The sequence below is a fragment of the Pteronotus mesoamericanus genome, unplaced genomic scaffold (assembly GCF_021234165.1).
Source record: "Pteronotus mesoamericanus isolate MK-2021 breed Mesoamerican mustached bat unplaced genomic scaffold, CSHL_Meso_final contig_181, whole genome shotgun sequence".
Classification (NCBI taxonomy): Eukaryota; Metazoa; Chordata; class Mammalia; order Chiroptera; family Mormoopidae; genus Pteronotus; species Pteronotus mesoamericanus.
In genome coordinates, this window is record NW_026555077.1 from 5,227,129 (window position 1) to 5,250,396 (window position 23,268).

General features: G+C 36.8%; 1 protein-coding gene across 1 annotated transcript; it reads right to left on the minus strand.

The window, feature by feature from the left end:
* Nucleotides 1–8,406: 8,406 nt before the first annotated feature.
* On the minus strand, nucleotides 8,407–22,641 carry LOC129065595 (putative bifunctional UDP-N-acetylglucosamine transferase and deubiquitinase ALG13). Its single transcript, XM_054566842.1, is given in 7 exon segments — nucleotides 8,407–9,540; nucleotides 9,542–9,993; nucleotides 9,996–10,873; nucleotides 10,875–10,933; nucleotides 10,935–11,056; nucleotides 11,059–11,087; nucleotides 22,610–22,641. Coding segments are annotated over 7 exon segments (2,706 nt in total).
* Nucleotides 22,642–23,268: the final 627 nt, after the last annotated feature.

The following is a 23,268-nucleotide window of genomic DNA, read 5'->3' on the forward strand; positions in this document are numbered from 1 at the left end:
GATGCAAAGAGGGCAGCTGTCGAAGGTCTGATAGAAGAGCATTTAAGGAAAAAGAAATAGTTGTCATAGAAGTACTGAGATGGGAATCTTTATTGAAAATAAACAAAATACACATAATTAAGATTTCAAATTTTCAAATCTTATTGGTAGTATGTTCCAAATATGAAGAGGGACCTCAAAAAACTGGAATTATCTGCTGGAGCCTCCTGGAGTACAGTTTCCTGCTGATGTTGTTGTGAGAGGCTGTGTTTGGCTTCAGTGAATTTTTTTTAAAGCCTCTTTCAACACATTTGCCCATTTCATGATGGGTGATATACGTGCACATCTGCCCACACTGCGCTGATTATTTAGCAGTTTTTGACCAAAAAATGGCATGACCCCCATGCCCCACCCTCCCTATTCACGTGATCGTACCCTGAGCTACTCTTTTTTGTTTGTTTGTTTCCCTGGATGAAAACAGTCCTTAAAGGGAAACATTTTGCACATGTGGAAGAGGTGAAACAAAAAAACAGAAGAAGCACTAAAAGGTGTCAAAATCGACGAGTTCAAAAACTGTTTGGAGTAGTGGAAAAAAACGTCTTGATAGACATATTGCATCAAATACAGAGTACTTTTTGAAGGTGACTGAAGTTTAAACGTTTAAGAATAAATACACAATTTTTTATAAATAAATTCCATTTTTGGGGGGGTCCCTCTCATATACATTAAAAAGGCAGAAGATAGTGTCAGAGAACGTAAAGGGGACTAAAAAAAAAAAAGTGTTTTCTAATGTTTCGTATCCTGGTTTTCATGAGCTATAAAACCTAAGTCAAGTTTCTTTTCAGGCTGTTTTCCCTATTTGTAAATGGAGAACACTTATCACATGTAATTCCCAATAGAATATCATACTGTAGAAAGAATGCTAGTTATGGACAACATGATATTAAAAGTTTACTTAGACATTTTAAATTATGTTAAATTAAAAATGTATTGGTCAAAATGTTTCAAGTGAAGATTTTTAAGGACATATGGTTTTATAGCTCTCAGGTTGCTAATTTATATATAGATAACCTTCCTGCATATTTTTGAAATTTGAAATGCTTATCTCTCTTAAAATAAAAATAAAATTACAGAAAAATTTACAATCAAGTTTTAAAGAATGCATGTATATTTAGTAAAAATAATTTCTTTTGTAGACATAGTTGCAAACTTTCTACCCTAAATAAGCCTTTTATGGTATAAATTTTCCTTATTAAATCTTTCAAAGCACTTTTCTTCTGAACAGACTATTAATAATGATTATTTTAAAAATATATATCAATGATACAACTGCTAGTGAGCTTCTGATAAATAGGAAGTAAACAGCTAGAAACAAAATCTTGATTTTTAAAGATTAACCTCAATAATCTGTTTGAGGATGTGTGATTCCTATTTAGTATGTGGAATACTGAAAGTAACTTGATACCTTACTCCTATTACTTCCATTGTACATTCCTTGGAGACCTCAGATTAGGACCCACTAGCCTTTGCCTTTGATTGGAATCTTGCTCACTGCTGCTGGGTGATCATGGTGCTAGATGAGGTCTATCCTCCTGTGATGGTACCATATATTTTATTCATTAATATGTATTTTTTAAAAATCACGAGCCAGAAGTTTATTTGTACCATTAACAACTTTGGAAAATCCTGCAAGTTTGTTTGTTTATTTTTTAAGAATGTACTAATAGTGGAAGAATAGAAAAGGATAATGCATTCCCTTTATAATTAGAACAAATCACAGAAAACTATGCATGGAATTTAAATTTGGTAGCATTACTGTTTCATATGTTTTGAAATTTAAGTAATAGGAGTGATATGGTTTTAGAAAATTGGTAGAGGAAACAAAATTAGAAAATTAGTTTGTCTACCTCTCTTGACTATTCTTCATTTAACATAATCATTTATTTCTAAAAGGTGTTACTAGAGGTAATAAAAGTTATAGAAATTTAGAAACTCTAAAATATCTGTATATTAAAAAGTTCGTGTGAGTTCACTTTTAAATATCAACACACTCGATAATATCGTGTAAAAGTTAATAAACTATAAAAAGTTCACAAAAAAGTGAAACTGTAATTCAATAGAAATAAAAACTCAAATGTTAGGCTATTTTCTAGAAATATAATGTATAATAATGTTTTACTTCATCTTTTTTACTCTTTGCCAGTAGGAATAAACTTTATACTATCATCTAATTGGTTACACTTTTGATAAATATTTATGTATATTATTTGAACCATATGAAATTTTATGCAACTATTTTTATCAATAAAAACAGCAATTTAAATTATATGAATTTTTTACCTATGAAAATAGTATCACATATACATATATCTATATGTATATGTATATACATATAATGAAACTTTAGTTTCATATACATATGAAACTATGTATATGTATATACACATAGTTTCATATGTATATGAAACTAAAGTTTCATTAAATGTCACCTACTCTTCTTAGATGGAATGACCCAGATATTTTCTATTTCACTCTAGTTCATTACATTTTTTTTTCTGATTGTATACCACTACATTTTGTTTCATGATTTACATTTGTGAAATAGTTCTACAATTTGAAAAACACTCCTAGCTATTTTCATAAGGATATAAATGTAGTGATTGCCAAAATTTAAAACAACTGTGAATTTGCTTAAATTCACTTTAAAACTATTGATTGGAAGGTCTTAACTCATTATTTCATTGTTGGAACAGCAGGAAATATTGCTCTTTCCTGGTCATGAAACAAATTCTAATAAAAGACCATTACTATTTCAATTAATTTATGTATGGAGTTCATTCCTCTCCCTCCCCCAGAACTTAAGATAATTATAAATAAGAATGTATAGTTGTATTAAATTTACCATATTAAAGGCCCATATCAGCTGTGACAGTAAAATTCAGATTTCATTCAAATATTGTTTATATATTATTTTAACAAACATATTACATGGTAACATTTTAAAAAATTTAATTAACAAAACAAAGACTTAATGAACATCTTATACAAAGAGGTGGTTGTTTTAGTAAAAAATAGAGAAATGTCTTAAATTTCTCATTAGATTTACTTAGAATATTATTTCAGAATGGATTCGAGTGAGCGTAATTCTGATGTGTCTGCTTTACTCTATTGCAGAAAAGATAATTTTTACTTTTTCCATTTTTTAAATCATTTTTATTTTTTAATTACAGTTGACATACATTATTATATTAGTTTCAGGTGTACACCTCAGTGAATAAACATTACATAACTCACCAAGTGATCATCCTGATAAATTTTGTAGCCATCTGACACCATACATAGTTACTAGAATATTATTGATTGTATTCCTTATGCTGAATTTCATATCCCCATGACTATTCTTTAAAAACCAATTTGTACTACTTAATACCTTCATCTTTTTCACCCTTCCTTTCAAACTCACTCCCATCTAGCAACCATCAAAATGTTCTCTGTATCTATGAGTCTGTTTCTGTTCTGCTTTGTTCATTTATTTTGTTTTTTAGACTCAATTGTTGATAGATATGTATTTATTGCCATTTTATTGTTCATATTTTTAATATTCTTCTTCTTAAAGAAGACCTTTAACATTTCATATAATGCTGGTTTGGTGGTGATGAACTGCTTTAGCTTTTTCTTGTCTGGGAAGCTCTCTATCTGTCCTTCAATTCTAAGTGATACCTTTGCTAGGTAGATTAATCTTGGTTGTAGGTCCTTTTTTCTTCACTTTGAATATTTCTTGCTAATCTCTTCTAGCCTGCAAAGTTTCTGTTGAGAAATTAGCCGACAGCCTTATGGGAGCTCCTTTGTAGGTAATTAACTGCTTTTCTCTTGCTGCTTTTAAGATTCTCTCTTTGTCTTTAACCTTTTGCATTTTAATTATAATGTGTCTGGGTGTGGCCCTCTTTGGGTTCATCTTGTTTGGGACACTTGTACTTCCTGGACTTGTATGTCTATTTCCTTCACCAAATTAGGGAAGTTTTTCATCATTATATTTTGAAAAGTTTTCAATTTCTTGCTCTCTCCTCCTTCCAGCACGCCCATGATATGAATGTTGGTACACATGCTTGAAGTTGTCCCAGTGGCTCCTTACACCATTCTCATTTTTTTTTTATTTTTTCTTTTTGTTGTTCTGATTGTATGTTTTTTGCTTCCTTGTATTCCAAAGCACTAATTTGATTCTCAGCTTCATACTCTACTGTTGATTCCCGGTAAATTATTCTTCCTTTCAGTTAGTGTACCCTTCTTCTTCTTTTTTTTTTAAATGCTGTTGATGTTCTCACTAATTTCATTGCGTGTCTCCATTTTGTCCATTTTGTTTAGTTCTTTTTTCTAGAATTCTGTTCTTTCATTTTGGCCATGTTTTTTGTCTCCTCATTTTGGCAGCTTTGCTATGTTTGATGCTATGTATTAAGTAGAGTTGTTATGTCTCCCAGGCTTGATAGAGTGGCCTAATCTACTAGGTGTCCTGTAGGGTCCAGTGGCACGCCCTTCCTGATCACCCAAGGCGGGCACTCGAAGTGTACTCCCTATGTGGCCAAATACACTTTCCTGTTGTAGTTGAGCCAACAGTATGTCAATGGGAGGGATTTTCCCACATGCTTTCAAAAATTTTATTCTGTTTTTCAGAAACATAACCATTCCTCTCAGGATTACATATGAGAAAAAAAATACCATTAAAAAGTGTCTGATTGAGTTCTATTTTTATGTTATTTAATTTTATGATCATCATTAGTGACCACAAAAATAATGTAGGGAAAATTATGTTTCTGAGTTATATTCAAAGATTTTCATTGGTAACCATTAAGTTTAATTTCATAATTGTAAATACTATTTATGTATAATCTGTTGGAATTCATAGACCTTCAGGTAAGTGTACTCTTATCTTTTGCTGTATGTAGCTTTAAAAAATTATACACTTTTTTATTGTATTTTTTTAATTACCATTTATCCCCTTTATACCTTCTTGCACCTCCATCCATCCTCCTCACCCCTGCAATCACCACACTGTTGTCCATGTCCATGAGTCCTTTTCCCTTTTTGCTTGTTCCCTTTACTCCCCAACCCCCCTGCCCAGAGCTGTCAGCCTGTTCTCCATCTATCAGTCTGTCTCTGTTTTGCTTATTAGTTCAGTTTGTTCATTAGATTCCACATATGAGTGAAATCTATGGTATGTGTCTTTCTCTGACTGGCTTATTTTACTAAGTATAATATTCCCCAGGTCCATCCATGCTGTCACAAAGGACAAAATTTTCTTCTTTTTTTATAGCTGAGTGGTGTTCCACTGTGCAAATGTACCATAGTTTTGTCTACTCACACACTTGGGCTGCTTCCAAATCTTGGTGATTGTAAATAATGCTGCAGTGAACATAGGGGTGCCTATATTATTTTGAATTAGTTTCAGATTTCTTCATATAAATTCCCAGATGTGGAATCATTGGTCATAAGGTAGTTCCATTTTTAATTTTTGACCTCAGTACCATAAAAATCCTAGAAGAAAACATAAGCAGTACAATCTTGAACATTTCTCATAGCAATATTTTTTTTTCTGATATATCTCCTCAATCAAGGGAAACAAAAGAAAAAACAAACAAATGAGACTACAGCCAACTAAAATATTTTTGCACAGCAAAGGAAATCATCAACAAAATAAAAAGACAATCCACTGAATGAGAAAACATATTCACTGACACATCTGATAAGGGGTTAATAGCCAAAATTTATAAGGAACTTACAGAACTCAAAAAAGCGAACAATCCAATTAAAAAATGGACAAAAAAATCTGAATAGACACTTTTCCAAGGAGAACATAGAGATTGCCCATAGACATATGAAAGGATGCTCAACATTACTACCCATCAGAGAGATGCAAATTAAAACCACTATGAGATATCACCTCACCCTGTCAGAATGGCCATCATCAATAAATCAACAAACAAAAAGTGCTGGTGAGGATGTGGAGAAAGCGGGACCCATTTGCACTGTCTGTGGGAATGCAGATTAGTGTAGCCACTGTGGAAAGCAATATGAGTTATCTCAAAAAATTTAAAAAATTTTAAAAAATATTCTCTATTACTGCTGTATCAGTCCAAGATGTGCTTCTGGGATATAATTAAATTTGCCACATACACATATCTCTATGGCATCAGCCAGGAAATTATCTAATAACTGTTCTCATAAAAATTAGAAATTATTAGAAAATTAATTTGCATTAAGTAGTATGTGTGTATGTAATTTCCAAAGTCATGAAATATATTTTCAGAAAATCTAAAGCTTTCTTTTTTTCTAGGAAAAAAATCAGAGTAGTAGTTGACCAAATGTATTTGGAAGATATTAGCCTTATTGTGTAAATCAAGGTATACAGGGTATTAGCCAGGATTCTCCAGAGAAATAGAACCAATAAGATTTTATACACACACACACATACACACACACACACACACACACACAATATAAGATATATATATATAATATGAATATATATTATATTTGTGTTAAGAGATTATGAGGGCTTGAGATGAAGTTAGCTATAGGAATGGAAAAAAATGGGAAACTCATTTCAACAAACATTTAGCACTCGTTAAATGTCAAATATTGTACCTAAGTATTTTGCCTTGAATTTTTATGTCATGTTGGATCTTTTCAAAACATTTGAGATCCTGGCAGACAGAAAGGTACTATAATGGCAGAGGATGAGATAAACTGTCTTTGGGGGAATATATTTTAATTCCCAGAAACAAAATGTCTGTTTGTTACAAACTTAGAACTAGATATCAGTAAAATGAAACCATCTTTTATTTTAACAACGGTAAGGATGGTAAAATTTAAATTTTCTATTAGAGTAGAAAAATATATTTTTACCTTCTAAATGATAAAGATTGATAAAAAGGTAGAGTAGTCTTAATCTTTCTCAATAGACTTCGTCTTCTTAAAAATTCAAGATTTCTCTTTTCCAGCATTTACGTCAGGTCCAATACAAAACAATTTGTTATTAAATGTTGGACTGATTTTATGTTGAATAATTTATAATAGTAGACATTTTGTGGTATTTATTTGTTAATGCTTTTATTTAAGAAAAATATCCAAGGGGTCAGATTATGCAAAATTGTTATCAAACATAAAAAATTGAAACAATTTGGAAGAAGTAGACCAACCATTCTGAATTAAATATTAAATATAGTATATCATAAAGATAGATTGTTTACTTTCCAGTTTAGCTTATTTATTATTTATAATTTTTTATTGTTATTATACTACAGTTGTTCCAATTTTTCATCCTTTTTGCCCTCCTCCACCCAGCCCACGCCACGCTCCCCAGTGGCTGCTGTCAGTCTGCTCCATGTTTCCGTGCTTGTGGTTCTATTTTGCTCATTAGTTTATTTTGTTCAGTAGATTCCTCTTATAGGTGAGATCATATGGTATTTGTCTTTCACTCACTGGCTTATTTCACTTAGCATAATCCTCTCCAGTTCCATCTATGCTGGTAGGAGATCCTTCTTTCTTTCTGCTGTGTAGTATTCCATTGTGTAAATGTACCACGGTTTTTTGATCCACTCACTTACTGATGGGCATGTAGGCTGTTTTGAGCACTTGGCTGTTGTAAATAGTGCTCCTATGAACATAAGGGTGCTTATGTCCATTTGAATTGGTATTTCAGGATTCTTAGGGTATATTCCCAACAGTGGAATCACTGGGTCAAAAGGAAGTTCCATTTTTAATTTTTTTCTCCATTTTAAATGCTAATTTTTATTTACTGCTAACTGTGCAAGGGACACCAATTCAATACTGTGCAGTAACTCAGTTGCATAAGTCCAATATTAAACAATATAGCATATGGGACAAATCTAAAGCTGAGCACCCTGTGCCTTTGAAATTGATATATCACAGAATGCAACGCAGTTTAGACAGTTCTTAAGAAACCTGAAGAACTCTCATTTAATTTTGTTAGTTATCCAGAAACAAATGCTCTTGGTTTTGTTTTATTTTCTAGAGAAAAGTGGAAGTTAATCGAATTTTGTAGTTTAATATAATGTGTGATATCTAAACCAAGGAAATTGTTTGTATAACTTATTCTTTTTATCCATTGGTACCATAAGTAAAATAACACTGACAGGCTAGCTGACAGGAAGACAGCTGAATACAACAAAGTATGCTCAGCATGGGGCTAGTTGTACATTCATCTTGATTTCCTTATTCACAGCCCAAAGTAATATTTCTTTATTACTTTGTAAAGTGCTATTTTAAATCAAAAGATAAAATAATCTGAAAGACAGATACAATAGTAACCACTCTAAACACCTAAATCTCTTAAACACTAACATAAAACAGTTTAAAAAAAAATCAAAACAGCAAGAAAAATGGCAGTGCAAGAATACATACTGCTGAATCTTACATATTCTGAGGTACATAATGACAAGCTGAGGAAGGTGAAGCAACATAGCCAGCTGGCCCAGGATTCATAGCACCATGAATCTGAGGAGAACCACCATATGCTGCACCAATGGGATGCCAGGGGGCAACAAAGGAATAATCTGGCACAATGGGAAATCAGGAATCAAAACTAGGCAAAGGTGGCTGCCCACAGGGATCCAACATCACCGGAAAATAGACTGCTCCTTGAGGGACAGGTGCAGGGTTGCCATTTGGAAAGTTACCATTTGCTGATGCTTCCACTTGTGCGCCACCTTGTCTCCCCACCTCAGTGTACAACAGGAGGATGGTCTGATCTACCAGAGTAGGTGTCTCAGTACAGACTGGATAATTCTCTACATGAAGATGGTGTTGCTGCATCTGTGGCACACAGACCATGGAGTGCCAGTAGTTGTGGTGATAGCACTGCAGTCCCAGGTTGAAATAGTACTGCAAAACTTTTGTATCTTGTGGCAGGTCACTGCTACTTGGATCACAGGAATAAGGTGGAGGAGGCGGTGGTAAGTTTGAAGCCTCTCCTACCTCAGCAGGAATAGGAGGAGGTAGAGAAGGAGGAGGAGGCGGCGGTGGCGGTGGCGGTGGTGGTAGAGAGGCAGCAACAGCAGGCACAGGAGCAGAGAGGTATGGATAGGGCGGTGAAACAATCACGTTGTCACTTTGGCCATCACCCTCCTCTGAACTCAAAGTCTGTTTGCCTGAGTTATGTCCTTGCCTTGCAACACAGTATGTTGAAGCAGGAGGAACCATTGTGGAGGACCTTCCATTATTAGGTAAAGTTGGATAAACAGTCTCACCCCCTTCTTCAATTTCATAAAAAGTAATGGTTTCTTCCAAACCCTGGGGCATCTGTCCATTTTCTGGGGCAAAGCTATATTGGCACTCCTTATTCGTGCATTGCATCTGGCGGTGACTACATCTAAAGGAACGAGATCTACAGGAGAAGTTATCATAGCTCTGGCAGCACTTCTTCCCTGGGCCAGGGTAAAAACCAACTTTAGGGTCTGCCATATTGGGCCTGTTTATAGAGCGAGATGAGTCCCTGGGCATCCCATATCCCCGACCTTGTCTCTGAGATGAATGTTGAGGATGAAAAATGTTCATTAGCTATAACATCGCCAGCTGTCTGTGAGGAGTGCATTGCAGGGTCATGCCCATAATGCATGATACTATGCTGAAGCCTGGGTACAGGCAGGCTGTCTCCCCTGCTGTAAGCCGCAGACATATACATTTCTTTTCCTTTCACTCTCCTGAATATCTTCTGTTGCTTCACACCTATTTCAGGCATTACCATTTCTGGGAAATAGCCCCCGGACATTTTCTGGTAACCTCTTCCTTTCTGACTAGGCATAGCATTCCAGGCAGGAACAGGTGTCACTTGAGTAACTGGTTTTAAGTTAGCCAGTGGAACAACATGCTTTCCTGCCAATTCTTCAGTGAAGACTGTTACTGAATTGTTCTCATTTCCAACTTCCTGTACATGAGCATTATAATATTTTCCATTTGATTCCAAGTGAACTTGACACTTGTCTCCAAAATAGTAATGTCTCCAGCATATTCCATGTAATCAGTTTTTTGAAGTTCTTTTCTGCTGTCCAACCAAACATTAAATTCTACATTATGATAGATTTCTGGATCCAGAGCTTTGAGCACCTTATAGGGGAAGAGCATCTTTGATGGATTTTCTGGAGACTTTGCTTCTTCTGTTCCTCCACTGTACCCCTCTGGTGTATTTTCAACATTGCAGCAATCACCCCACTCTTCAGTCCTATCCTGAGTTAAACTCTTGTAGGCATCATGGGCATCCTCACTGCCAGTGACAGCATTGTTTCTGTTCTTCTTGGAACTACTTTGAAACAATTCAACTGCAGTCTTCAATGCTTCTTCATCCACAACAAACACATTTTTATAGAGAATTTCATACAGTACAGCTTGACAAACATCTGCACTTGACTGAAACTGTTTTGAGTACACTGAATCATAAGGACCATTACTTGAATAGCAGAGTAGAATCTTGTCTTCATAGCCATTATCTGTGACATAAGTTGGAGGCTTTCAAGAATTGCGATAAAGAATGAAACCTTGATTATAAATTAGAGGAAGAGCTCTTAATTCCAGCTGGCCAGCACTTTCCTTGGGATCTCCCAACCATTCCAGGTATTTCTCAAAAGGTCCCTCCACATAAGACCCAAAAGTTTGTTGATTTTCTCTCATATATGAGACACAAGCCTTCCTGATTTCCAAATGATGGAACAGGCTGCAAAACAACTGCTCCGAAATAGCCTGAAAGAGGCAAGAGGCATCCTTGACAGTCAGCTTTCGAAACAGCCCTAAGCTGCCTAAATATTCGTCCATTGTTGCCTCACTCAGAGACTTCTGGCCACAGTACTTTTTCCATCCTTTTTGAATTGTGCCCAGAGGATGGACGTGGGGAGGGAGAGAAATGAACACAAGTGTAGCCAGAAGGAAAAAGCAGGGTGCAGGTAGGAATGGGTAGCAGTGACAAGGACTTGCTTATGCATGTATCCGGAAAGCAGCCCAAAGTCTAGGTATGAGAAGGCAACTGGAGTCAGCGTTTCAGAATCTTGGCACTTCTCAGGAGCAGAAGCAAAGAGCTGGCTTGTGCAGGACAAGTCAAGATCCTTATTGGGGAAGAGTGGAATTAACCCAATCAGCCCAAGGTTGGGGGAAGTATGCACAAGCAGCTGAGCTTTGGGACCCCATTTTTAATTTTTTGAGGAAATTTCATACTGTTTTTTGAGTGGCTGCACCAGTCTGCCTCCCCACCAACAGTGCACTAGGGTTCCCTATTAACTACAACCTTGCCAACACTTGTTGTTTGTTAGTTTATTAATAATGGCCATTCTGACAGGTGTGAGATGATATCTCATTGTGGTTTTAATTTGCTTCTCTCTGATGGCTTGTGATGTTGAGCAGTCCTTCCATATGACTATGGATGATCTGTATATCCTTTTCGGAGAAATGTCTATTCAGGTCCTTTGCCCATTTTTAATTGGATTGTTTGGCTTCCTGGCGTTGAACTGTATGAGTTCTTTATATATTTTGGAGACTAAACCCTTGTCTGATGTATCATTGGCAATTAATTTCCCTCATATGGTCTGTTCCCTTTTCATTTTGATGATGGCTTCTTTAGCTGTGCAGAAGCTTTTTAATTTGATGTAGTACCATTTGTTTATTTTTCCCTTTATTTCCCTTGCCTTAGGAGACATATTAGCAAAAATACTGCTACAAAGAATATCTGAAATTTTACTGCCTACGTTTTTCTCTAGGATTTTTTATGGTGTCATGACTTGTATTTAAGTCTTTTATCCAGTTTAAGTTTATTCTGGTGTATGATGTAAGTTGGTGGTCTAGTTCCTTTCTTTTTTTTTTTTTTTTTTTTGCATGTTCCAGTCTAGTTCTTCCAATGTCATTTATTGAAGAGGCTATTTTTATTTCATTTTTTGCTCCTGCCCCCTTTGTCAAATGGTAATTGACCATAGAGACATGGGTTTATTTCTGGGATATTTTTCTGTTCCATTGATCTATGTGTCTGTTCTTATGCCAGTACAAGACTGTTTTGATTACAGTGGCCTTGTGCTATAGTTTGATATGAGGTATTGTGATCCTTCCTACTTTGTTCTTCTTTCTCAAGATTGTTGAGGCTTTCAGGGTCTTTTTGGTTCTGTACAAATTTTTGAAAGGTTTTTCTAAATCTGTGAAATATGCCATTGGTATTTTAATAGGGATTTCATTGAATCTATAAATTGCTTTGGGTAGTATGGACATTTTAACAAGTTTAATTCTTCCAATCCATGAACATTATATATGCTTCCATTTATTTGTATCTTCCTCAATTTCTTTCTTTAGTGTTCTATAGTTTTCTGAGAACATGTCTTTTACCTCCTTGGTTAAATTTATTCCTAGGTACTTTATTTTTCCTTGTTATAGTAAATGGGATTTCCTCTCTACTTTCTCTTTCTGACAGTTCATTGTTGGTGTACAAAAATGCCATTGATTTCTGAATATTGACTTTGTATCCAGCTATTTTGCCAAATTCACTTATTAGGTCGAGCAGCTTTCGGTGGAGACTATAGGGTTTTCTATGTACACTATCATGTCGTCTGTGAATAATAACAATTTTACTCCCTCCTTTCCAATTTGGATGCCCTTTATTTCTTTTTCTTGTCTGATTGCTGTGGCTAGGACTTCCAGTACTATGTTGAATAAGAGTGGTGAGAGCAGACACCCTTGTCTTGTTCCTGATCTTAAGGAGTAAGCTTTTAGTTTTTGCCCATTGAGTATGATATAGGCTGTAGGCTTCTCATGTACAGCCTTTCTTATGTTGAGGTATGTTCCCTCCATTCCCACTTTGCTGACTATTTTTATCATAAATGGGTGCTGGATTTTATCAAATGCTTTTTCAGCATCTATTGATATATCATGTGATTTTTGTCCTTCATTTTGTTTATGTGGTGTATTATGTTTATTGATTTGTGACTATTATAATATCCTTGCATCCCTGGGATGAGTTGTACTCAGTATGGTGTATGATCATTTTAATGTAATGCTGGATGCCATTTGCCAATATTTTGTTCAGGATTTTAGCATCTATGTTCATCAGTGATATTGGCCTGTAGTTTCCTTTACTACATCTTTACCTGGTTTTGGAATTAGGATAATACTAGCTCTGTAAAAACAGTTTGGGAGTCTTCCATTTTCTTGAATTTTTTGGAATGGTTTGAGAAGGATAGGAGCTCTTCTTTAAAGTTTGGTAAAATATGCCTGTGAAGCCATCCAGTCCATGGCTTTTGTATGTTGGGAGTTTTCTTTATTAATGCTTCATTTTCAGTAGTTGTTATCAGCTTATGTAGACTTTCTGCTGCTTCTTGATTCAGTTTTGGAAGTTGTATGTTTCTAGAAATGTATCCATTTCACCCAGGTTGTCCAATTTCTTGGCATTCAGTTGTCGATAGTAATTTCTTACAATCCTTTGTATTTCTGTGGTATTAGGTGTTACTTCTGTTTCATTTCTGATTTTATTTATTTTGGTCTTTTCTTTTTTTTCTTGATTAGTCTGGTTAAAGGTTTGTCAGTTTTGTTTATCTTTTCAAAGAACCAGCTCCTGGATTCATTTTCTTTTAATTGTTTTTTTTAGTCTCTTTGTCAGTTAATTCTGCTCTGATCTTGATTATTTCCTTCCTTCTACTTGCTTTGGGCTTTGTTTATTGTTCCTCTAGTTCTTGTCAGTGTAGGGTTAGGTTGTTTATTTCAGATTTTTCTATCTTCTTTAGGTAGATCTGTATTCCTATGCACTTCCCTCTCAGGGATGCCTTCCCTATGTCTCGTAGTTTGTGTGTGTGTGTGTGTGTGTTCATTTCCATTTGTTTCCATACTTTTTGATTCTTCCTTGATCTCATTGTTAACACATTCATTATTTAATAACATGTTATTCAGTTTCCATGTATTTGAATGTGTTTGCATTTTTTCCCCTGCAAATGATTTCTAGTTTCATAGCACTGTGGTCAGAGAAGATGCTTAATATGATTTCAATTTTCTTGAATTTGTGAGGCTTGTTTTGTGTCCTACCATGTGGTCTATCTTTGAAAATGTTCCATGTGCATATGAAAGAATGTATATTTTGCTCTTTGGGATTAAATACTCTGTACACATCCATTAAGTCCATGTGATCTAAGGTGTCATTCAATGCCACAATGTCCTCATTTTTTCTTTGTTTGGAAGATCTATCCGTTGTTGACAGTGGTGTGTTAAAATCCCCTACAATGACTGGGTTACTGTCGATATCTTTCTTGAAGTCTTCCAAGATATTCTTTATATATTTAAGTGCTTCTATGTTGGGTGCATATATGTTTAGAAGGGTTGTATCCTCTTGTTGGACTACTCCTTTAAGTACTATGTAGTGACCTTTTTTGACTCTTTTTCTGGCTTTTGTTTTGAAGTTCACTTTGTCTGATATAGGTACTGCTATGCCAGCTTTTTTTTCACATCTGCTTGCTTGGAATTTTTTTTCCATCCCTTCACTTTCAGCTTGTGTAGATTGTTTGTTCTGAGGTGGGACTCTTGTAGACAGCATATATGCGGGTCATGTTTTCTTATCCATTCAGCTACCTTGTGTCTTTTGATTGGAGCATTTAATCCATTTACATTTAAGATCATTATTGATAGGTACTTATTCGTTGCCATTTTTTCACTTTGTACCTGTGTTCCTGTCCCTCTCTCTTTTCTTCATCTTCTTAAAGCAGTCCCTTTAGCATCTCTTGCAATGCTGGTTTTGTGGAGATATACTCTTTTAACCTTTTATTTATTTATTTATTTAGTCTGAGAAGTTCCTTATTTTGCCTTCCATTTTAAATGAGAGCTTTGCTGGGTACAGTAGTTGTGGTTGAAGTCCTTTGCTTTTCATTACTTGGAATATTTCATGTTATTCCCTTCTGGATTGTAGTGTTTCTTTTGAGAAATCACCTGCTAGCCTTATTGGAGCTCCCTTGTATGTTACAATCTGTTTCTCCCTTGCTGCCTTTAAAATTCTCTCTTTGTCTTTGAATTTTGCCATTTTAATTATGATCTGTCTTGGAGTGGGCCTCTCTAGGTTCTTCTTGATTGGGATCTTCTGTGCTTCTTGGACTTGCATGACTTTTTCCCTCACCAAGTCAGGGAAATTTTCTGTCATTACTTTATCAAACAGGTTTTCTATCACTTGTTCCTTTTCTTCTCCTTCTGGTATCCCTATGATGAGAATATTATTTTATATCCTGTTGTCCTGCACCTCCCTTAAACTGTCTTCATTCTTTTTGAGTCTTCTTTCTTTTTTTTTGTTTTGCTGCTATGTCTGGGTGTTTTGTTTTTTTTTTCTGCTTTGTCCTCCAACTTGCTGATTTGATCCTCTGCTTCATCTAGCCTGCTTTTAATTTACTCTACTGTGTTCTTCATTTCTGATATTGTATTCTTCACTTCCTCCTGGCTCTTATTCATAGTCTCTATGTCTTTTTTCATGCTAATATAGTTCTCACTAAGTTCCTTGTAGCTCTCATAGAGTTCCTTGTAGTTCTCACTGAGCTCCTTGAGCATTCTTATAACCATTATTTGAACTCTATGTCTGAATGATTGCTTGCCTCAGCTTCATTTAGTACTCTTTCTGGGGATTTCTCCCTTCCTTTTGATTGGGAGTTGTTTCTTTGTCTCCCCATTTTAGGGCTTCTTCTTGTTTGTGTCTGCATATTAGATTGATCTGCTCTTCCTCTATTTTTTTATGGGGTGTCCTGTGGTAGGAGACCTGTGGAACTCAGTGGTGCTATCCCCTTGATGTCCTGAGCTGAATGCTCCTGGGATGCCCTTTATGCCATTTATGTGGGCTCTTTTGTAATTGGGTTTTGGTTGTTGTGTCATTTTTGTGGTGGGTTCTTTCTTTTGGCTGGCTGGCTGAGAGTCACACCACCCAACACATCTTGTGTGCAGTTGCTGCCAGAACAAAACAAAATAACCCAGGAAACAAAACCCATACCTGCAAAAATAACCCCCACCCACAAACACATGCTCAACAACAAATGAGCAAATAATAAAGGTGGAAAAATATTAAGACTAGTATAAGAAAGGAAAAACAAATATGAGATGACTAACAGAAAGAAAAATGATTTTGAGAGGGTAGAGGGAGGAGAAACAATAAGAGTAGGGAATAGAAAGAAGGCAAGGAAAGAAAGAAAAGAAAATTTACACCATAAATAAAAAAAGGAGGGAAGAAGGCACAATGTAGTAAGAAAAGGGAAGACTTTAATATGAGGTTTAAAAAAACTTTTTAAAGTGAAAAAATAGGAACAAATTTGGAGAAAAATATCCAGTACAGCAATATCCATGACAAATGAGCAAACATTAATAAAGGTGGAAAGTGAATAAGAAGGAAAAAAGAAAGAAAAAAAATTATGATTTCTCCATAGGAAACAAAAGTGATTTTGAGAAGATAGAGGGAGAAGAGATAGTAAGAGTGAGGCTAAGAGAGGGGAAAAGTAAAATTTAAAAACAATAAAAGGGGTGTCAGGAGAAAGGCAAATTGGAGTAGGAGAGGGGAACAGTAAAATTTGAGATTTGAAAAACAAAAATAGTGAACTTCTAGGAATAAAATTGAAGAAATGCAATACCAACCACCACATCAACAACGAATGAGCAAAGATTAATAAAAGTGGAAGAATAAGGATATTATAAAAAAGGGAAAAGAATGTGAGATGACTAATGGCAAGAAAAATGGTGTTGAGAGGCTGGAGGAAGGAGAAATAATAAGAGTATGGAACAGAAACAAGGCATAGAAAGGGGAAAAAATTAAAACAAAAATAAGTAGAGGAAGAAAGAACGCAAATGAAGTAAGAGAAGGTAGGAGTAAAATATACCCCCTTTTTTTTTTAAAGAAACTAAAATTTAAAAAATAGTGAAATAATAGGACCAAACTTGAAGTAAAAGAAAAAACATTAACAAGCTATGCAGGAGGAAAAAAATTTCAGAAATAATGAAGACTGTGGTGGAATTCGTCTCAGCAGAGTCTAATGTTTGCCACTGTTTTCTCTTTCTGGCTCCACCCCTGGTAATGTCAGATGGTGTCCCAGTCTAGCTTTAGATGGCCTGTTCAAGCCTGTAAGCAATACAGTCTGTGGCTGTCTCCTTTGAACTTGGCTGGTCCTACTATTCTGCCCTGCTGGAGTTCCATCAGCCCAAGGCCCAGCAATGTTTCATCTGATGTCTGATAGCACTGCCAGTACCACATTCACCTGCCTCCAGAGGGGTCCTCTGGTGCGATGAGCAGGATGGAATCCCTGGGTCACCCCTGGGAGGCGCTGTTCAGTCTTCAGAGAAGTTGGTGGGAGTGGTTCCCTACCCCGTCACCACAAGTCTTGGTCTGTCCCAGATTACTTCCGATAACGTATAGTTTCTGGTGAATTAACTGTCTTTTTCCTGTGTGGGGCCAATCCATGTAAAAAGGGCAGCTCTTTCCTGCTTAGCCCTGATGGCAGCTCTGTGTGAGAGCTGAGGCTGAGCACGGCCCTGAGGCCTGTTGCTGTGCCAATTTCTAATCTCTCTGCTTTGCCAGTTTCCGTGGATCAGTGCTTGAGGAACCAGTGTAGCTTGCAGTGTCTGATAAACGTTCAGAAAGGGCCCTTTTAGAGTTCTCTTTTTCTTTCCCCTGTAGATATGTGCTGAGCAGGGGGTTCCTGAGCCTGGCCTCACTGATCTGCGGAGCCTGCAGTCCCACAGGTGGGCTTGGGCATGCCTGCATGTTAGGGGACCTGCCTGGTTACAATGAATCTGTCTAGTCCCTAGCTTGCTGCTCTCGCAGGAGACTCAAGGCCCGAACTCTCCACTCTGTGCAGCCCCCTGCTCCCAGCCATGCTGAGCCAGGGCCCACAATCCCTTCACTGTGCCACTTTCTGTTCTTCCTATGCAGCTGGACTCAGTGGGACCAAACTTTGCTTTCACTGGTTTCCTTATTGGCAGAGCCGCTGTGTGCATGCACGTGCAAGCACAGGGTCCCTGTCCTGTCTCACCCTAGCTCCCCTTTTAAAAGAGTCTCTCAATGTGGCCCCCACACTACAGCACCGAGTCCTGGGCTGGTCCTCTGCATGCTCCACCTCTGCCCCGAAACACAAAGCCTGTCTCGGTCAGGGCTGTCCACACACTGCCAGTGCCTCTGACAATTTTGGAGATGGAGCTTCTCTCTGTGACTCTCCCAGATGGTGCTACAGCTATGAACATGCTGCTCACTGTGCATGTAGCCTAAGTCTCCCAGACTTTGTATGTCCTTTCAAGTCTCTCCTGATTAGGGTTGGTGGTTTCCCTTTGTGGGATCAGGGCCCTGTGCTGGGAGGGCAGGGAGCCACTAAGCTGCATTTTCTGCCTGATCTTCCCTCTGCTGCAGGTGTCTCACACATGGCATTTCCCCCTCAACTTATAAAATCTCTTACCAGACTGTGCAAAGCATCCTCTGTACTCCTTGGCTTCAAAAATTCACTTCAGCTGAGATTCTGTTAATTGTTCAGGTCATTTGCCTGAAGATCAGCAGAAAATCCGTGCTGGGTGTACAAGCAAATGGCTCAGCTTCCACCTACTCAGTTGCCATGTTTTGAATCCTCTCCAGTTTAGCTTAAAACTTTAAATACTTATTTGCTAAGTAAATGTACTTCAGGATTTGATTTAATGAGTAGATAAAAATGTGGTAATCAGCATAACCAAGTGTTGAAAATTTCTATTATACTTTAAAATAATTAGATTACAAGTGTTTTTAACATTTCTCTTATAATATATTCAGTATTTAAACCAACTTTTCTTGATACTATAAATACTATAGTACAGAAAATACTACAGGATTTTATAGTATTTCTCATCATGAACATCTATTGTGCAATAATAACTAATATTTCTTAATCATTTACTATGTGCTAGGTACTATACCACTAGATTTACAATGATTATTTCATATAACCCTCACATTAACTGTAAGTTAATATCTTTAAGTAAAAAAAATTAGCCAAGAGGGATTCAAAGAATTGCCTAAAATCATTGTTAGCTACTATTATATAATATCAAGAATCAGAAGTCTTAATCTGAAACACAGACACTTAAACAATAACCTGAACAACAGCTTCCCTGATTTATAACAGTTATGGAAAGTAGGGGAAATCATACCATCTCTGTATAACTTCCCTTAAGGCTGATTTTTCCATATATATTCACCATTCCTATTTGCCTTCTTGACTTGAAAGAAAAATGAGAAGCAGGATGCCCACTTAAAAAGTCCATTTGGATCTTCAAGTTATATCCATGCCATGCAAATCAACATTCTCTGCATTCTGTTTGGCAGATACAAACTTTGGCCCTTTCTCTGCTAAAATTATAGCAAAACCTGAATTACTTTATCTTAAATTACTGAGATTATATTATAATGATCAGTTTTCAGATTAAAATCTTAATTTTAAAAACTTTCTGGGTAAGTTCAATGTTCTAATTTTAATTACCAAATGTGGCAAAATACTTTCGGATGACATTTACCAAGATAATTTTTCCAATAAAACCAAGGAACAAAATGAAAAAATATTTGGCATATTTGAAAACCTCTCTTTTGCATGTATTTCAAGTTTAAAATAGAATAGTTGGAAACAATAATCTCATCATCAGCTAATGATTCGTAGGTCCTGACAAACTTTGGCCTTTCCCTCCAGCAAATGGATAGTAGAATGACCCCAGATTTCATGTTTGGTATATAACACCATCACTTTAGAATTTCTCCTCTTATGTGAATATTTTTTCTTACAGAAATTAGATTTCTTTTTGTCTTTCCTATATCTTGACCTTAAAATCGTTATGATTATCTTTAGAGGTTTTTTTTAGGTTATTGTTTTCATTAAAAATATTTGTTTTACTCTAGGTACTATTTGGGTACTGTATAAAAGAAATTATTTGCCCAAATCTTAAAGAACCATCAAAAGCTTATGTCAACTAATTACTATTTTCAGTTTTGTATACAGTTCTTGAATGATTAAAATATGTGGCTTTTGAATGTGGCTACTTTCTAGATCCCATGCAGCCCTTCCATATTTATGTTATGTAGAAGAACTTATATTATATTAGCTTTCTGTTCTTGCTTCTTTACTATTTTATTTACCATAACCTTGGAGATGTAGAATAATTTGGATTCCTTGCCATACAGTGTTCTCCAAATATCCATGGATAATAATGCATGTGAAATACTGAGCATTAAGTCAGACTCACAGTAGGGGCTCAGTAAACACCTACTTATTATTACTAATTATTAACTTTATACTTCCCACTGTATCACCTCACTTCCACTTCTTCTTCCCATTTTCCAGTTCTCTATTTCCAATTATTCCTTAAAAAGTCTTTAAATTTCAGCTATTTAAGGGCTATTTCCTTGCCCACCAGTCATCTTTCATTGTTTATTGTTGCCATGCAACTATAAAACATGCTGTCTTTAGTTCCAGAGAAAACTGCAGACAACTTAACACATCCTGTTTTTTTTTTCCTTCCAACTCTTTGCTTGCTGGGTATATACATAACTGGGGTGGAGGATGGGAAGGATGTTGAGGGCTGTGGGCAGTGTGCATTTCTTTAGAACTAATGTTACAGGTTTTAATGAGAGGCTATATTTGCTGGGAAAATAAATTAGTAATTTATCTTAGGATTCATTTGATGACTACATGTTTTCTTATAAACAAGGTAATATTATTGCTTTTGGCAAACATATAAGGTTATATTAATTTAATCCTAGTATTTTTTTAGATTCATGAATAGTTGATATTTTTAGGCTGTTAGAAACACCAAATGTTACTGAGTGGAAATACTGTAGGTCAGTAATCTAGGTTGAACTGTACAAAAGTGAAGACAATATTTTTGATTACTTGTAGTTAATTTATTTATCTTAGGTAGTAACAAAGGTCACCTTATTTTATGCAATCCTTTTTTACTGATATCTATTACATACATAATATTATATGAGAATCTGGAAAGGATATTTAAGAGGAATATGAAAGATGGTTTCTATTGTTGGGATTCAGAATGAGTTGCTCTTAAGATGTGCTTTTGCGGATTGTTTTGAGGTAAGGAATCCAAGACACCGAAGGCTCAGGGAAACTTCCCCCATTCCCATTAACCACTTGTAAGAATTTGAATTAGGGGCCTTGCCCATAATAAGAGATTATCAGAGATAGCTATTTTTGACCCATCTATAGTGTATGGCAAACTTCTCAATTACCGAACATCTGCTCTTCTTACCCTCCTCTTCCTCCCCTCTGAAGGCCCAAGGTGATCCTTAGCTCAGAATGTCATACATACCTCAATTTCCCTTTGTCTTTGACCCTCTCATGTATTGTGGGGTTCCCATGTGTACCTATGTGTTAAATTTGGTTATTTTCTCTTGTTAATCTGTCTCATGTCTATTTGATTAATAGACCAGCCAAAAGAACCCTGAGAGTAGAGCAAAATTTCTTGCTCCCAAACTATCAAAGAACTGTGTGGTTAGGTAGACAATTTACCATATGTGAAAAAAGCATACTTGAAAATACAAAAATCTGTTGTAAAGAACTATTCCTAGTATAACAGATGTGCATTAGGAATTTAGGAAAATGAGGAGTTAGGTAGGCTGGTGTGCCCAATTTGGTGTTTTCTGGAGGCATCAGTAGCCTGGGCCATATCAACAGAGACTCCCCTTGACCCCAACATCTGAATAAGTTCAATGTTGAGTTTAGGTAGGTGATCTGAGGGAGGGAGAATGAGGTCATTCTCATCTGTGGGACCTGGGTCAAGAGTACATATGGAGGCCCAGATACCATATCCAACTATTGAAAACTAATTGCTTAAAAACAAACTATCAAATAATATGTTCTGTTCTCCTATTCTGACCAATTTATTTTCGTAGTGATCTGAAAGGCCAAGTTCTAATTACAGTTCATCAGCGCTCCATGCTGGAATGTAGACATGGGGATAAACAGGTTTCTGCCTGCAGCTTACCCCAGTCTTTTCTTACCCAGTTCTCTTTTGCCACTCTGTAATGGCGGGGCAAACCGGGGCGGGGGGGTTCCCAAAATATAGAAAAAAATCCACACAGCCCTCAATTGGGGGAAGGGGGAGCAGATGACACTGCCTAAGATACTTTGCATAACAAAAAGCAAGTTAATAACTATGCTGCCACCCAGGGCTAAAGGCACACTGACTTTCAAAATAAATAGTAACTCATGACATGGGTGGGGGTAGCTCATACAGCGCCTGTGCAAGAGGCAGGGAGGTGGATGTCCATGTGTCACCGAGAACTCTTGTCCTGACTATACATGGCAGCCAAAAGAAGGTAAAAAATACAGGGGGCCTGGCAAAAGTAGCACATTGTAGGAGGGGCCAGATATGCGGACATATACGAAGTCTTGGCTGAGCATTTAAAATAAGTTTGGACTGAAAAAGAAGGGAATTCCACCATGAGGGCGAAAGAGTAGGGAGGCAGCTGTGAGGAAGAAGCCATGAAGTAGGGGTATCTGGCCATGAGGTCTGAGGAGGAAGCAGGCAAGCAATTATTGTTTGTAGTGAAGTGGTCTGCCATGAGGGCTGATGAGTAAGGTAGAAGGCATGCTGGCTGGGAGTCAGGGTTCCTCTATGCTACCTGGAATCTGGGGTAGTGAGGAAGGCAGCCATGTGGGCTCAAGAAAGGGTGTAAGGAGAAAGCTAATGGAGCTGTGCAGGGATCTGGCAAACCTAGCCGAGCTGTGTGGGAACCAGCCCAACCAAGCACGGATTTGTGGAAGCTGCTTTGGAACTGAACTGTGACCAGGAATGCAGATTTCTGCTTCTCCGAAAGACATACGGAGAAGCCAATCTCTTGGGACGTGTGCCTCCCTGGACTCCACCATGATCCAGCGTATTATAGCACGTTTCCTGGACTCCTACACGGAGCCTGAGGACAATGTACCCCAGATCCTGAAGGAGAGAGCAGCTGTGAAAGGGTGATGATTCTGAAACCCACAAGTGTACCATCCTGAGGGGATTGAGAACTGTTTGCACCGCTGGCGTAAGAACAGATAAGAATATGGGGGAACTTTTGAGCATGTTTTTGGCTTCCAGCCTGGTTGGGAACAAGGGAAGTGCTGGGTCTTGTGGGAGAATAGGGCTCTGAGCAAGAGCGCTCTCAGCCCTCCTTTCCCTGAGGTTCGAATCCTGTAAATAAAACCCCGATTCCTTCAACACCAGTTGCTGGGATGTGTATCAAGGCAACAGGGAGATGGGTCCCAGTTTGGTCAGTTACAGCTCTCCCTTTCCACCCAG